General features: G+C 39.8%; 1 protein-coding gene across 2 annotated transcripts in view; it reads left to right on the top strand.

Annotated features, from left to right (window-relative positions):
- fstl4 (follistatin-like 4) overlaps nt 1–18,202 on the top strand; it is an 822,703-nt gene that overhangs the window by 716,987 nt on the left and 87,514 nt on the right. For both annotated transcript variants that reach the window (XM_039774631.1, XM_039774632.1), the window contains exon 7: nt 1,134–1,300. In XM_039774631.1, the coding sequence (XP_039630565.1) occupies nt 1,134–1,300 (167 nt within the window). The remainder of the gene's footprint in view (nt 1–1,133; nt 1,301–18,202) is intronic.

Genomic DNA, 18,202 nt, shown 5'->3' on the forward strand with positions numbered 1-18,202 from the left:
CATCCCGCATAGATTATTGTAACTCGCTGCTGGCAGGTTTCCCTTCTAATCTTATATCACAGCTCCAGCTTATTCAAAAGTTCAGCTGCAAGAGTCTTTACTCGAACCAGCAGCAGCGAGCACATCACACTCATCCTGCTCCGTCTTCACTGGCTCCCAGTGTCTTAAAGAATCGAATATAAAATCCTACTAATAACCTACAAAGCCTTAAACGACCTCGCACCAAACTACATCAGTGACCTTCTCCATCACTATGTGCCTGTCTGCCCACTAAGGTCCTCTGATTCTGGCAATCTTGTTGTGCCACACACTAATCTACACTCCATGGGTGACAGGGCCTTCAGCTGTATAGCGCTCAGCCTCTGGAATGACCTGCCGAAATTAATCAGGTCAGCTGACTCCATGAATTCTTTTATTAAACAAATCAAAACTCATCTGTTCAGGAAGGCTTTTAGCTCTACTTGACTTCATTCCCCTTCTCTCAGTTTACCTCTCTGTCAAGATGGTCATGTAACCTGTGTGTGTGTGTGCTAGACCATCAATTATGTTGTCTGTTAGGCTTTTCTCTGAATTTACTATCTTAATCTCCTTTATTTATTTATTTGGTTTGTACAATGCTATATACTGTATACCCTGCTGTACTTTCTTATATTCTGTAAGTGCCTTGAGCATGTTGAGCATATTATTATTATTAGAACGGCAGAGTTACAAAATGGCATCAAAACAAATATGAATATTGTAAAATACATTTCAAAGTGTTTAAAATGAAATCCAAAAAATACTCCTGGGAGTCTAGAAATGCTCAAATGCCTTTGATAAAGGAAAAATGTGAATTAATCAGATGAGGAAAAATGAAAGAATGAAGTCAAATCACAGCAACCTCACACTCTGGACTCCTCCACTCTCACAACCCATCTTCAGAAAATGGATGGACCTTACATAGCTTGATCAAGGAATGATTATTAGTTTTTTGTTAACGTATTTATCTCCGTTCAAAGCAATTGGTAACACAAGGTCTTTCATATCTGCAAATAACAGAAAAGGAAATGGCAAAATTTAAAGTCGATGCTTATCATGCATGTCCATAATGGGGGAAATATTTATACATATTTCTTCTGACTTCTTTCTTTCAGAGGTTGTGCAGCTGAGCCTCCCCGAAGAACAGAAGTCCAGCGTGTCTACCGTCACTGTGGGTCTCAGTACGGTCCTGCTTTGTGGCATTCAAGGGACGCTGCGGCCGCCAGTCATTTGGAAGCGAAATGGAATTGTATTGAATTTCTTGGATTTGGAAGATATTAATGTAAGTTGATCTATCACATTGTTCTAGATAGTGCCAGAATTAAGATATTGTTTTTATAATGCAATGAAGAAATCTGTCTGTTTGGGTCTTACTTGGTATCACCCGACACAAACTTGCCTCCCATTCGTTATCAGTAATGTCAGTGGTCACACATCACTGATCGGACTCTTTAATCATATTGACAGGTTTGTTTATGAAAATATGCTGTGGAAAATGAGAATGTATTTGATGCATTTATAGATCATCTGTTTCATTCTGCAAGCCTGCTGCTTGGCAGATTGTGCTGGAGCCTATTGAATGCTAACGGAGACAGAAGATGTTGTCGTGCTACTTTAATAAAATGTGTCAAATTGGAATTAACACGAAATTCACTATTTACAATTACAGCAGCTCTAGGCCACAAAGGTGGCATAGTGTCTAGCCCTGCTGCCATGCAGTTGGAGTCACCTGACATTATCTGTGGGAGTTCTCCCCTCTGATTCTCTCAAGGCATGCTGGTTAGCTTAATGATGCTAAATTGGCCCTGCATGAGGTAATGTGAGTGTGGCTATGTGTGGGTGAGAAGGTTCTGCAGTGGACTGACACCCTGACCTGGGTTATGTCATGCCTAATGCCCAATGCTGCTAGGATTGGCTCTGGCCCCTCTGACCCTGAAGTTGATTAAGCAGGCTGGAGAGTGTTATGTTTATGAATGTATGCTGTGAAAAATGAGAATATGTTTGAGGCATTTATAGGTCATCTGTTTCAATCTATAAGCCTGTTGCTTGGGAGATTGTACTGAAGCCTATTGAATGGTAATGGAGACAGAAGATGGCATTATGCTGCTTTAATGAAATGTGCCAAATGGGAATTAACAAGAGGCCCACAACTTTACTGTTCTTTTATTTTTTACACGTGATTACTACCTTTATAGGTCAGAATGGTCGGTGCAGTATATACCATTGCTACCACATGGCTCGTGTTTCAGGGTTATGAATCTATGCCTAGACACCATTAGTATGGAGTCTGCATGTTCTCCCCTTGTCTGTATGGGCTTTTCTCCTGATACCTCAATTTTCCTCACCCATCCCAAACACATGCTTGTTACATCAGTTGGCCATTCTAAATCGGCCCTTCTGTGTGAGTAGGTGTTTGAATGAGCCATGTCATAGATTTGTGTTCCCTCCAGGTTTGGTTCTTGCCTTGCTTTGATTTTTGCCAAGATAAACTGTGGTCATCCACAAACCTGAAATACAGTAAGTGATTTTGATAATGGGTGGATGAATGAACCTCTCTTGTCAGCTGTATACAGATTCCATTTTGTGGAAAGGACATTTTCTAATTCCAGTGAGTCTCATCCTTGCCATCATGTTTGTAGACTTGCAGAGCCAGACATGTAATATGTACAACTGGAGACCACCATGAGTGAATTTTGCTCAAAACCTGGTGAGAATAATTAGACAGTTCACATTTCTAAACCAATCCAATGTCTCCAATTGGCCTACAGCCAAAAAGTCTCCTAAAAATCCCCTATTAAATATATAAATGTGTGTCACATGTCCAGAGAGTACATTGCATATGGGTTAAAAATAAACTTAACCTGTTGCAAGGGAAAAAAGTTTCTATAAAATAAGATTAATCAAAGACATTAATGGACCAGTCATAAAGGTGAATGGTACGTTGTTGCCATTACTGCGTGTGCTCTCTGTTGTTCACTTATGACGACAGCATCAGAATCAATGCCAAATTTTACACTTTGGAAAAAATGAATTGTGAAATTTTAATTTGAAGTAAATGATGTGTCACACCCAGTTAGCAGTGTTTGAAAAGGACTGCCATTGATAATGATGTGCCAGAGGAGATATAGATTCTGGTACTCGAAACACCCAAATCAGTAAATATGCTTAACAATGCTGACGCCACTCCAGCAGAATCATGGATGACACCCCAGAACAGCCACCTTCTGAATGCACATCGAAACAAATGTCATAGGAAATTTACTGTCTCATTGGAAATGCAAATGTGCCATACCAGAATATGTCCTCATTGTTGTAATATAGACGAAGATGCTTATCTAAACTGTGGTGGACCGCCGTAAGGACTGAGGGAGAGAGTATTTTCAAGACCGTTTCTCCCCCAGACCGGCAGAGGGTAGTCCCCTTGGCTTCCAACAGGGCCACAGGTCATGAGCATGGAAGCTCAATCCACTGCACTAATTCCCTTCATCATTTTAAACACTTCAGTTGTAATCTCCTCCTAATCTTCTTTTGCTTAAACTCTATAGGCTCAGCTCTTTTAATCTTTCCTCATAATTCATCCCCTGTAGCCCTAGTCATTCTTTTCTGGACCTTTTCTAGCACTGCCTGGAGACCAAAACTGCACACAGTACTCCAGATGAGGCCTCACCAGTACCTTATAAATGCTGAGCAGAACCTCCTTGGGCTTGTACTCCAAACATCAGGGCGCTATATAACCTAACATTCTGTTTTCCTTCTTAATGGCTTCTGAACACTGTCAGGAAGTTGATAGCATAGAGTCCACTGTGACTCCTAAATCCTTCACAAGGTGTTCATCCATTGCAATGCTGACATTTCTATACCTTATATGTATATATAGCTTTAGCCTGTGCCTCTCAGTGTTTGCAGGGCATCCAGAACTGGATGACTGATAGTGACTTAGAGTTAAATTGCAACAAATCAGAAGACATCCTAATGGGTAACCATCCATACATCCATCCATCTATCCAACCCGTAATATCCTAATTACAGGGTCACGGGAGTCTGCTGGAGCCAATCCCAGCCAACACAGGGCGCAAGGCAGGAAACAAACCCACCGCAGGGCACACACACACCAAGCACACACTAGGGTAGGTACTAGGTAGTATCACCAATGCACCTAACCTGCATGTCTTTGGACTGTGGGAGGAAACAGGAGTACCCAGAAGAAACCCACACAGACATGGAGAGAACATGCAGACTCCACGCTGGGAGGACCCAGGAAGTGAGCCTGGGTCTCCTAACTGTGAAGCAGCAGCGCTAACACTGTGCCACTGTGCCACCCCTAATGGGTAACCCCAAATAAACAAAACATCTGTTGTCACATGTTACTGTGAATGGTCATTTGATTTCTCTCTCTTCTATGATTGCATAAGCTGTGGTCTTGATCCTACACTGTATTTCCAAAGCCATATTGCCATGGTTTGTAAAGATTTTTTTTCATCATTTAGTTGAACCATCTTTATCTAAGTGTGATGCCAAGAAATTCATTTTTTTCAAATTCAAATTTCATTCCATCTTGACTATTGTAGTTCTCAGTTTGATGGCCTCATCCAGAGATTGCACTACTGTATGTTCTAAATATGACCAAAGAATGGAAAGATAGCTCTTGTTTTGTCACTTCTTGACTAGTTTCTTGTTAATGTGAGGATCCATTTTAAGGTTGTCCACAAATGTGTCAGTGCTGCTCCTACTGCCGCTCACCTCACGTTACACCCATTGGTTTCCTTAGGCCCTGGTGTTCTAACTCTTTGGTGGTGCTTCAAAAGACGCTGCATACTATGGGCAACCACACCTTCTGCTCTACTGGCCCATGCATGTGGACAGTCTTTTAACAGTTTGTTTGGTTCTCAGCAGCATTGCCTGTTTTTCAGTGTGTCTTTTAGTTGTTGTTACTGAATAACAGTCAGCCATGGCTCCTAAAGTTATTATGTATATTTTATATAAAATAAATATTATTAGATAACTAGTAGTAGTAGAATACTTTGGAACCCACAATTCTGGCCCTGGTGGTACTCTTGACTTGTGGTGTGTGGTCCCTTTTCACTACAGTGAGTTTTAAGGACACTGTTGCTTCCTGGATTTTTATCTCAAAAATTAGTTTAGGACTTTGATTGGCTAAATGTTGTCTGCTGCATAAAAGAAGACAGTTCTGCTTTAAAAGTACTTACCCGGGCAGTACTGGGTCCTGCTGCTAAGTGTAAATATGTATGTTTTACCATGTTTACATTTTTAAGTATTTTTAATTTCTTTAGTTTTATAATTGTTTTTGATATTGTTACACTTCTAGAGATTACTGTTATTTAGTGTGCTGCTATATAAATTAAACTGATTATTATTATTATTATTATTGCTCTAGCCCACATTCACTTATCTGTCTATGTTAGGTTAAATGGCAACTTTAAATAGTCTCAATGTGAGTGATTGTGGGTGAGTGTGCCCTGTGACAGACTGGCACACATCCGAGGTTAACTCCTGTCTTGTGCCCAGTATGGTGCTGTCCTCGAATGGGTGAAGTGTGTTTGAAAAAGAATAATTGGAGATACAAGTTTATTAATTTAGCAGTGATTAAGTGAAAAAAGTCAGCATGAAAGAATATGGGACCAGAGCATGAGACATAATCGTCAGACCGATCTACGATTAAATCAAAATCAGTAAACAAAACTTCTAGTCGGAACATTTGAAGCAAAAAGTCGTTCACCAGGAAACTCTACAAAAACAGACACTCAATAAAGGTTTAGAAGTTCAATCCACATGTCTGGAGGAAGAACAACGAGCCGACCTTAATGACGTCACTCGCAGCTAACGCCCAATATGCCTGAACGGCAACTCTATACACAAACAGAGCATGGCAAGATGTGAAAAATTAAAACCTAAATAAAAATGCTCTATAAATGAAAACAACTGTTAGAATGAAGTTCTCCACTGTTCAAAGCAATAACAGCATTAAAAACCCACCATAAAAAAATGCTGACAAAGCCAGGAAATCAAATTAAAAAGACCCCAGATCGTAACACGGGATTATGCCTTCATAAACCTGCATTTGCACTAAAAGTGTCCAGGAAACAACAACATTCTTTATTGCTACAGCTCATTTTTCTACATTTTTTGCAGCTCACAAGAAGTAAAAGAAAAGTTAAAACTATTAAAGAGGTAAAACAGAAGAATCCAAACTTTGTAAGCTTCTAATGGTTAAAATGGTAAAACTCAGTGTCTGATGTGATTATATACAGTACAGCATGCTAGAGTGACATTTTCAGAAATGAGAAGAAAGTTCAGAATTCTTAATCCTGTGAGATTGCTGAAGAAAATAAACCTGTAGGGGTACCAAGGCCAAAAGACCACCCAGCCTATCCTGTGCATTCTCCAGTACTTAAATGTGATAAAGTAATTCAATATTATCTGTGCATGGTGAAGAGTCCTAGAAAATTCGATTGAATGGATTTCATTTCAGTAATTCACAAAATAAGCTTAAATGCTCTGGCCAGCGATGGATGAGATAAATGAACACTTCAATTTATAATTGTAATCTTCTTATATAATACGCTACCGTGGCTGTCCGTTTGTCTGTCCAGGATTTTAAATCACCTGTAGCTCGAAAACCGTTTGAACAATTGACCTAAAATGTGGTACACTTATACTATGTGACGTCTACTATCCGCTTTCGAGGTGATGATTGACCTCTAAGGTTATTCCTCTTTGTATTTTTATTTTATTTTATTGTAGAATCAACACTCAGCAGCAGCCAGCAGGGCAGCCGTGTGGCGCATGCATACTGGTGCCGTTCTCATCTCTACTACCTTTGCCGTCACTTCCCCTACCTCTTCATATCTTAAATCATTCTTGAGGCAGATTGAAGACTGAAGTGCCAGCTTAAGTGAAAAATGAAAGAAAATGTACTAAATAATTGCAACACAAACACTGACTTAATCAGTTTTAATGAAAGAAGAGAAGAAGTGAGCTGCTAGGGTGGAGAAAAGAAGAGCTGCTCAGGAAGCAGCAAGCGCATCAACCTCTGAGAAAATGAATGCTAAACGTACAGAGAAAGAGGATGAAAACTATGAATGCTCATGCCAAGCGTATTCGCTGCATGTTATCGTGCAGTGCACCGTTACCGTTATCATTATATTTTTGCTGCCACCTTTATCCAAGGTGACTTACAAGCTCAGCACATGCATATGTTGCAACTGGTCACAGATATTTTTACTGTGTGACCACGGATGGCTTGAGTGACTTGAGTTTAGCCACCAAACCTGTGTTTTGAAGTTCAGAACCGAAGCCACTGTGCCACACTGCCTCACTCCTTCCACCGTATTTTCACAGAGTGAAGAGGGTTGCTCTCCATCGCTCCAGAAACACCATATTAAGAAATGATTTAGGGTTTGCACTCATTAAACATGCTTCATGGATCCCTCATTCTGAGTTGTGATGATTTTATTGGAGTGTTTTTTTCTCCTCCTACATACCCAGAGGTCTGATTCATTGTCGATTCCAAATTGCCAGAGTGTGTGTATCCATGAGTGGTCCTTCTGATGGACTGGCATCTTCTCCAGGGCTGATTCCTGTGTTATAAAAATTGCTGCAGGAATGGACTTTGGCCCCCTATAACTCTGAATTGGATTATATTACCTTAGAACCGAACATTTTATCTACCACATACCATAAAAGTATTCGTTGTTTAGTAATGATGTCAGTTTTTGCAGTCGTCATATACTGTTGAAAAAAGATTCTTAATATAGATTTCAAATCTGAAAAACTCAGACCTTCCAATGTACAGTGTGTATCTGTGGTGGCCCGCTACACAAATGTCCCTTAGAGTCCTCCACTCCCAGTTTGTGCTCTTTACCAACCGTATTGTCTCCCTGCCCTACCTCCACAGCCCCTCATCTTTACTTTCGACACCTGGGTGGGCTACTCCATTAAGCCCCCCCGTGTCAATTCAGGATGGCAGTCTGCAGTATCAATTTCTGTAGTCAAAGTCCTCTCTGTGTGAAAGTGCAATAATAAGGAAATAAGGACTGACTGAACAAATGATGATCTCTCATTGTGTGTTTGTCTGAAAATGGAATAAATGAGCTGCTAAATAGCAAGCAAACTTATGCAGCAGACTTTGACATTCACAAATGAACGACGGCCTGCTTATTTATACACTCATTTACAGTTATATCAGCATTTAAGCACAGCTCACATTAGAAATGGCTTTTACTTCAGCTGGCTGCTCTCTCACTAAATCTAACTTTGTGTTGCCATTTTACATGAAGCTTAGTTCTCATTTTTCTTTACTGATTTTATATGCATGCTGCATTGTTCACATTGTAAAATACACAACACCTTATATGTTATATGAGACCATTCATTTTTAAATTGTATGGCATGGTGCTTTACTTGAATAAAGGCAATGGAGCCCCCCAGATATAGAACAGCTCCACTGGGGATATTATTACTACCAGTTACCAGACCCCTCACACTGACATGATGGTTTGTAGTTAGTACGCATATTCAGAACCCAAAAGGACTAAATTCTTTACACCTGCAGTAATATGCACCACGATCGGATGGCACTGTGACGGTGCGGGTTGGCTTCATCCTATCAGCTCCTACCGCCACCGCCGATAACATTTCCAAGGGATGAGCTCAGCAAATGAGAGAACCATACAAGGCAAGGGGAAGGTGCAAAGTGCTCAGTGCTTTTATTAAATCGATTCAAGTAAAGAGAAACAAGTGTTCAAAAAGTGCAGTCCAATAAATAAATAATCTGATAAAACAAAGGTGAGATGGAGGTTAAAACCAGAGTAAGTAAATCCATTAAAATGAGGGTAAAATCATCTGGCAGGAAACTGTCCTTTTCTAAAAGCCCGGTGCATTGTTCTAAAAAGTGGCTTATCCCACACAGGCCTTACAGCAGAGGAGTCGCCCTACTGGCAGACGCAGCTGACCTTCCACAGTTCCGGGTCCCTGCTGTCCCATGGCTACGGTAAGGCTCCCTCTCTGGACCTACATTCGGATCCCTAAAGACCATAATACTCACATTGGGGCTCTCAGTCCAAGCCGCTGCCTTACTGGGTGTCTGCGGCTGCCTGATCACTCCAGCTCCCCCAAGTTTGAGTGATCCCACTACAGCAGCCCCCTGGCCACCCTCTCCTCTTCAGGGGCTCTCCATACTGCTGCTTGTCTCTGCTCGTGCTCTCTCGCTCATTCTCTCACACCAGGTCCTTCCTCCTTCTGCCTTCTTCTCTCTCTTTCTCACTTTAACCTCCAGTCCACTTTTCTCACACTCGCGCTTCCCTTTTAAAATGGAGACGTGGCACAGCTGAGACAATCTGCAGCTCCTGGCACCAATTAGGGTCACGGCCAATCCTGTACCTGGGCTGTCCACTCAGGCATCGCCCACAGGAACCGGTCTCACCCTGCTACCACACCCTCATCTGGAGACGTAAGTCTGGTGATTATTTATTTAACACTATAATTCCTGAAGCCTACGAAGAAAACTCATAATCCTGGCCCACCTTAAATCCTTTCGCACCTGCCCTTTCTACAGCGGTGTGGGTGGGTTATCGACACATTTACAAAACAAAAGATGCTGGTGGAGAGGTGCAAAGGATTTATGGTGGGCCAGGATTGTGAGGTTTTTTTAGGCTTCAGGAATTCTAGTGTTTTAAGATGCCATACAGCTGTTGACCTCCCTTTACCACAGGCACTAGACCACTTTTAAAAACTGGGTGTAAATGGAGAGGTTGCCAGAAATGGATAGCGATCAAAATCAACGTGAGTGGACTTGCAAATGCTTTTACTACCCACATACAACAATCAAGTCAGGAGAAATGACAAAGGAATCATGCAGGGTGGTAGCAGCGGTCAGGAAAGGCTTTGGAGAGGAGGCTAAACCTGACATCTGGGCAGCTTTAAAAAAGTCAGGCTACAACTCCTTTGTAAGACTATGACATATTAGAGGAGAAGGAGGAGTCTGGGACTATGTGTCGATTATGGCATGTTGCTGCATTCACCACACGCTGAACCACCTGGATTGGGATCCGAGCCACGCACATTTCCACGGTACCTCATACCCTGGCGTATGCAAGTTCTGCGCTCGGTTTTGCAAACTGGTGGCACCCAGCATCAAAGCAGTGCTAATGTTCCTGTGTGGTTACCCTTTCTTTCTTAGATCCACATTCCTGATGCAGCTTTATAAATACACTGAAACTAACTGCATATTGTTTATGAGTGTAATGCCTCTGATTGTAATTAACTTGTAACAATATAACAGTCCAGGGAATGGCCAAACTATTCCAAATACCATAACTGCTTTAGCGTTGTTACTCTCACTGCACCTTCTTTTTCTTCTTTCAGCTGCTCCTGTTAAGGATTGCCACAGTGGATCATCTTTTTCCATATTACTCTCACTGCACCACTCAGAGTATTTATATCACTGTATCTGAGTGTGAATCACAGCAGCAGCTGATCAGAAAGAGAATTATCGGTATACAGCTTCAAGTACACGCTGCCTCAGTCACGGCAAAATGTTTCAAAGCCTTTCCTGTACGGACCTCACGGTTTAGAAACAGTTTTATCCCAAGAGCTTTAAACACAGTCAATCAGTCCATCAAGTGCTCCTTGTAGAACTGTTTGTACTTATAAGTGCATTTACCTCACTGTAAACTTGCGATACAGTTATAATATTGCACAACCTGCTCCACTTTATAAAGCGCGTATATTTACATATGATGACGATATCATTTTTAAGATGAAATGCAGCAAAATATGTTGATTATATTATACAGATAAAACTTTAACTTCATTTAAAAAAATCTGTATTGTAAATAATTAAACATGTGAGGACAGGGTGCCACAGTGCTAGCTAGTTCACGGATTGATCCTACCTCGCGCTGTATTCTTGCTGGGCTGGGGCGACACTGGAATTGGACAGATGGATAGAATAATTAAACATGTACTAGAAAGATATTTCAATGGTCCTTAAAAGTTTTGAAGAATCTGCGTTCTAAGCTTACAGATGGCTTAACGTCTATTACAGAGCTGATTGTGTGGCGATTGGGTATTTGGGGAAAAAAAAGTAAGGACAGGAATTGGAGGTTAGTACATTTGAAAGAGACAGTACTGCTGTAATAAAGTATTTCATCGAAGGTCACGCATGGCGCAGCAAGCATCTTGCGTGACACATGAACAATCACTGTGCCACCGTGTTCCCATGTTTAAAAACATGCTTTCATTCCTATCATCATGAAAAAGATATCACGTATACATCTCAGTATTTTAATTATTCAGAGCGCTGTAATATTTCGAATGTAATGGATTCTGTGTCTTGTCGGAGAAACAGAAAGCCCAGAAGCACGTAGTGATTCACACACATAGAGCACGCAGAAAATACAAAACAAAGCATTTAACGTGCTACTTTAGTTACGATGGGATCTGAGAACCTAGTAAATTAAACGATTTTAAGATGACGTTTATGATGTTCTACTTTAATGACAACATAAACTACGTGATTAAAGTTGAAATTTTGAGATTAAAGTTGACATTTTGTGCTTTTTCCCCACTGTGTGCCTATTTTTTTTTCTCTGCACCCTAATAAGCTTTCATATGACACTCAGCCGGTGGGCTACGACTTGCCTTTTCACGGCGACTTTGATATATGACTTCTTTTTTATTTTGGCACTGTGCGACTTTGTGAACTTGAGCTTTCAAGTTTCTCCAACACGCTATGTCACTCGATCAACTTCCTTTTGTTGATTATACCACGGGTTATTTGAACAAATAGCATGTTTTTCCTTTGCCTCCACTTGGTATTCGCTGAAATTTTTATATTTTCCCCCGTGCTTTCCCCATTGTCTTTTCACAGAACGCCGAGCTTAAGGGCGATTTATATTGATTTGCATATTCAAAGAGGCGTAATTCTGGGAGGAGTTGGGGCGGGACAGCAGGGCACGTGCACGAGCGTTAGTTTTCAAGCTGACCGGGATTTATAGAGCAGAAGAACACGGAAGTTAGAGTACGCACAGATTCCTGCATCTGGATTTTTCTTTGTATACACACATTCCCGTTTTTGTGCTTACGCCATGTTATAGTGTGACTTCTACACACAGCGTTATACATGAGGCCCCAGTTGTCATTGAAAAAAAAGCAGGACAAAGCAAGGTCAGAAATAAAAGACAAAGAGTACAAAAAAAAGTAAAACGTCATAAAGAGGCTAAAAAACAAGGGGGCCAAACACATGCAGAGCAGGTTAGAGAAAATAGAAACAGTGAAGTTCAAAAGACTTAAAAAAAAACGTAGGCACGAAACACATGCAGAGCAAGATACAGAATATAAAAGCATGAAGAAAATGAAAGTAAAGATCGCATTAACACAAAGAAAGAGAAATTATTACTCAGAGAAATAACGAATAGGCGAATAGAGATCGAATATATGGACATAGGTGATATGTCAGAAGTATGTAAATATTGTAAGGCTTTGAAATTTGAGTCAGAGAATTTCAAAGACGAAGTTTACCTCATATGCGTTTATTGGTTACTTTGCAAAACAAAAGTATTAACTTCTGATGATGTAGATCGCTTTGTCTGTGCTGAAATTCCAAACAGGGAAACCTATCCTGAATTATGGTACAAAGTCATTAAACACGTCTCACTGATCTCATTTAAAAGATTCAGCATATTGGGACTCAAAAGATTCCAAATATTGTTTTTACAGAAGTTCTAAAATAAAAGTGAAACTAATGAAATAGCAACAATTCAAAGAAAAAAAAATCTTAAAAAGAGTGTATCCGGAAAACCAAACACGGGGGTTGGCGAGTGAGGCGAGCAGGGGGCAAAGCCCACTAGTACATATTAAAACTGGCAGTGGGAAGCAAAATGAAAAGAAAGTCACAGACATGAGAGCCATTGTTAGACATGTTGCACATCCTGTGTTCTGAAACGCAGCTCTGAACGTGGAGAGTATCAGTGTTCATTAACTACTGGCTGAAGTTAAGTGAGCACACACTACCTTTATGATACACTTTTTATTGCAGAAGAAAATGTCCAGGCAGCCTCACTCCGCTTCTCTGTCTGTCTTTCTTTGTCTGTGCTCCCATTGTTCAGTACCATAAATAGCAGGTGCTGTTGGACAAATGCGTAATATTTAAACAGGAGTTCAAATCAGAGCTCTGCTGCCTGCCTGCACACCCCTGGGTGACATTTTCAAAGGGGTCTTAACATCATTTTTACCACCCTGCAGTTTTTTTAATAGAGCCGCACATAGATTTATATTTATTTCATTATTTTTCATCAGTTGCATGGTGCAATCTGTAATGTGGGCATTCATCTAGTTAAGCTAAACCCATAATGACATTGGTCCAACCTTGTCACAAACTCTAATACAAATTACAGTAGAAGGTGGATATATATTAATATGACCCATGATCCCACCATCTGAGAAGAAATGATTGAAAAAAATGCAAAATACTTAGCAGGTGTACATTTCATGAATATAAAGACTTTTTTTCTGATTGAGGCAAATGGGGAGAATCTGATAAAGCTGATGGCACTCAGTCAAAAAGCCAATTGAAGCACTGGCTTCAGAAATAACTATTAGTAAAAGGAATATCATTTTAGATACAATTTAAATGTCTATACAAATTATATATTGAGGTTAGAATGTTTTGAGATATTATTACTTTTAGAGATTCTATTGAGAAATTCACCAGGGTATGTATTGAGTAATTGCAGATTTTCTCTAAAAAAGGGAGGGAGATAAAGAATTCAGCCCCTGAAAAGTCACATGTTTATTAACATGACATTCTCCAACTCACTCAATCCAATTCTGGGTCCCAGGGGAGCCAGACCCTTTATGAGCAGCAGCCTGGGATTTCACCTGATCCACACGTATACACCCCCACAATCACTTAGGCCCAGTTAGAAATTGCCAGTCAACATACGCACATCTTTAGGGGTGTGTGAGGAGAAAAGGAATCTGAAGTGCTATTTACTGCACCACTGTTCCACCCTCATATTCGGTTGTGCTAAAAAAAAAAAAAAATCAATATAATGGGAATATTAATTAGGGTTAACATGACTTTGCAAATGATACATACAATTGGAAGTCAAGCAAAATAACACCTTTTATAGGTTAACTAAAAATTACAAAAAACGATAAAAGGTGTCTTGCTGCTTGACTTCTCATTGCATCCATTATAGCTAACACGGTATAACACCCTCCTACTTCTACAAATGATAAATACAAACGTTACTCTTCAAAGTTAAAAGAAAGGGGGCAGAGGTGGGACATGGGACACTGAAACCATCAACAACTGCTGCTCCACCATCAGGGACATCTGGTGGCATAAGCAAGCAAAACTTACCCTTGGGGCCACATGGCCAGTGGCGAGGGCCTTCATCCACAAAGAGAAAAGGTTTGAAAAGGTCCCAAAAAAAGTTACACTGGATTTAAAAAGTATTCTCACCCCTTAACTTTTTGCATACTTTACTGTGTTGTAGATTTTATTATGAATAGTTACATTTGCCAGTTTTGCCCATCAGTCTGTACTCAATAACTCATATTGACAAAGTGAAAATGTGTTTTCAGAAAGGTTTGCAAATTTTATTAAGAGCCCAAAACTGAAATCTCTCATTCACATACTATAAGTATTCAATCCTTTAATTCAGTATGTTTCGGAAACCCCTTAGGCAGCAACTGTAGCTTGTAGAGACTTCTTGAGAAAGTCTCTACAAGCCTTGCAGACCTGGGTTTGAGCAGTTTATCTCATTCCGCCTGGGTGATCCTCTTAGACTTCATTGTATTGGATGTAAGGCGTCCCCACAGTTGTTCTTAAGGGGTTTAAGTCTAGGTGTTGGCTGGGCCACCCAAGGACAGTCAGAGACTGGTCCTGAAGTCCTCCAGTGTGGTCTTGGCTGTACGTTTCAGGTCATTGTCATGCTGAAAGTGAGCCATCGCTCCAGTCTGAGGTTGCATGCACCCTGGAGCAGCTTTACTTCAATGGCCTTACTGCATTTGGATGCATGATTAAATCAGGTTTGGCAAGTATGGACAATGCTCTGTGCAATAGCATTCAAAAATCACTTTTTATCATATTCTGTATAAAAATATTTCAAATGATGCCATAATATCTGTCTTGTGAAGACAGGGGAACATAAACGAAATTTTACGACATTTATCAATACTGTCGCCATGCTTGGGCTTTGGAATGCATTTCCACACTGCTTATATTATTTCTTAGGTCATGGTCATTGTGTTTATTATAGTTCTATTATAATTTTAAGTAGGATAAAATAATCACATAGAAAAAATGTAATAGTCGCCCAAAACAATTAGGCAACTTGGCAGAGGAAAAAGAAGTTATAAAAATAAATCACTATGATCTGTCATTATGATTTGTTCTTTATAACTTTTTATTTGTCCAATCAGTGATCCGAGCCCTAAAGAAGAATCAAACGTCCAAAACACTTTGGCTTTTTTAAGGACAGGCACTGATGTTGTTCTTACGAACAGCCAGACTGGGAAGTCACTTCAGGATTCTGACTAATTATTAGTTTTATCAGTTTGCCAAGGAACGGTTAGAAAGAAATGCTAAATTATTTTGATATTTACCAGTTCTGTGTTCATATTCTTGGGCTGGCTTACAATAAGACCTTCATTTTAACATTATTACAGCATTACTGCTTACTAATTTTTTTGTTTAATGTGTTGTGGAGCCTGAAGAAGTAGAAGGGATAGTGTTCTGCTTGTTTTGTATGTACTTTTCTGACTTCCCTGAACTCATCCCTCCATCGTATCTTTTTAGTTAAATAACAAACTTGCAGTTATACTGTATATTTCTGTGGCACTTTAGTTTAGGTACTACAAAAAAGTATGTGTCAATCATGTTAACTCCTATGTCAGAATACCTTAACAAAGGCTTCATTTGGTCTTCATAACACTTAAACAAAACATCAGTAGGTCGGTTATTCATCTCTGTGCATATGGACATGATGGTAAAATTACATGTTAATATGAAGGATTCACAGTTCTTCTACTAAATATGTAATATTAAGAGACATGTGCTTCAGATAAGCCACCTCAGACCACTCCAAAGAGAGGTTTTGTTAGTTGTTCACATTGCAGAGATGAATAAACACTTTACTGATGCTTTGTAAGTGTTATGAAGACCCAAAGAAGTATTTGTTAAGGTCCTGTGGCATAATTTTGAATGAATAATACAGGCCTTTTTATTGTTCCTAATCAAAAGGGTTCTTTATGTTTTACTTTGCGCCCTCCCACATAATAACCTATCGTTTATGCGGGAGAAGTGAAAGCTTTAGATTTGTCAAAAATTTCAATCTGCAGTTTTCGACTGAATTCGACATTTTAGGTTCCCCTGATTCTAAAAACATTGATACTCGATGATAGGTGTGTTTGTGTGTGTCTGTGTGTCACAGTTTCTTGAGGACGGTCTAGAGCTAAAATGGGTGGATGGAAAAGTGCCAAGCACAAAGCAAAATATATACAGAACCATTTAGATTAGGAACTGCAAGAAAGCCTCTATTACTCCCTCAATTGTATGCAACAGGGCCTTAATAAGCACTTCTTTGGGTCTTCATAACACTTACAAGGCATCAGTAAAGTGTTCATTCATCTCTGCAATGTGAACGACTAACAAAACTTTACTCTGGAGTGGTATGAGGTGGCTTAACTCAGGGGTTCCCAAACCTTTGGACGTCAAGTACCACCTGAGGTTAAGTGAGTTGCGTTGCGTACCACCCGCACCTTGTTGAAAGGGAGGGAGAGCTGTAAGGGGGGGAGTTCAGGTCTAAACCACCCCGAAATCTGAATAAAAGTTAAAGAATTGGTAGAAATTATGCATAAAATTAATGAAAAAAATTGTGCATGTACATAAATTAATAAATTCTGCCCCGAAACTAAATCCTGCCTTCGGCCTGTATGTGACGCAGTTACCGAAGACGAAATGGTATCGGCTCTGTGCTTAGATCTAGTGACTACGATGCGATACAGCGGCAGTGCACATATAACAACAACAAACGCGAGCTGTTTCTGTGAGGCAGAGTTACCGAAGACTAAATAGTGTCGGCGTTGTGCTTTCATCTAGTGACCAAAAGCTCAAACAGTGAAGAAGTAGAAGTTGACTTCCGCGAAACGGAATTATGGTAGCGTTAAATGAACTAAATACTGAATCGAATAATAGGTTTTATTTATTTAGATGACGAAATTTCACACCACACTAAATTTAGGAATCCATGCACGTATTATTGTATTTAAACAGTTTCATTGGTTTTTGCTCACAACAGGCTTGTCATAAAGGGTTTTGCACAGATAAATAATTTAATTTCAGGGACCGCGATGTGTACCACCTGAAAAGGCTCCTCGTACCACTACCACAGTTTGGGAACCACTGGCTTAACTGAGACACACTTCTCTTGATATTATGTATTTAGTAGAAGAGCTGTAAGCCTGTTATAAGATGACGATGTGCTGATTAGTTTTTGAACCAAATCATGCAAGAGAAAGAGGTACTCTAGAGGAACCTCAAATAGCGCAATTCTTCAATTCATTATGAATTAATCTTGTCAATGGCTATCGTAATGACCTGTTTTATGATCAGAAAGATCAGCGTCATAGTGGTAATTACTGAAATGTTATAGAATAGTTTGGGTAACTTGGATCCAAGGGCACAAAACCTACTGACTCTCTCGTCCAAATTATTTATTTACACTTGCATTTATAAAAATATTCAGTTCAATGTTTTCAATAAAGGGCACGTCCACTCCAAAGCAAAGTGCACTGTACACAGTATAGATAGAATAGCACACAAACTGACAGATAACAAAGTAAAATAAAAACACACATATTTGAAGAAATATACATATATATATGAAAAAGTTTGGGAACCCCTCTTAATGCTTTGGATTTGTTTATCATTGGCTGAGCTTTCAAAGTAGCAACTTCCTTTTAATATATGACATGCCTTATGGAAACAGTAGCATTTCAGCAGTGACATTAAGTTTATTGGATTAACAGAAAATATGCAATATGTACCATAACAAAATTAGACAGGTGCATAAATTTGGGCACCCCAACAGAGATATTACATCAATACTTAGTTGAGCCTCCTTTTGCAAATATAACAGCCTCTAGACACCTCCTA

Source organism: Polypterus senegalus, chromosome 13 (genome assembly GCF_016835505.1).
Source record: "Polypterus senegalus isolate Bchr_013 chromosome 13, ASM1683550v1, whole genome shotgun sequence".
NCBI classification, from domain to species: domain Eukaryota; kingdom Metazoa; phylum Chordata; class Cladistia; order Polypteriformes; family Polypteridae; genus Polypterus; species Polypterus senegalus.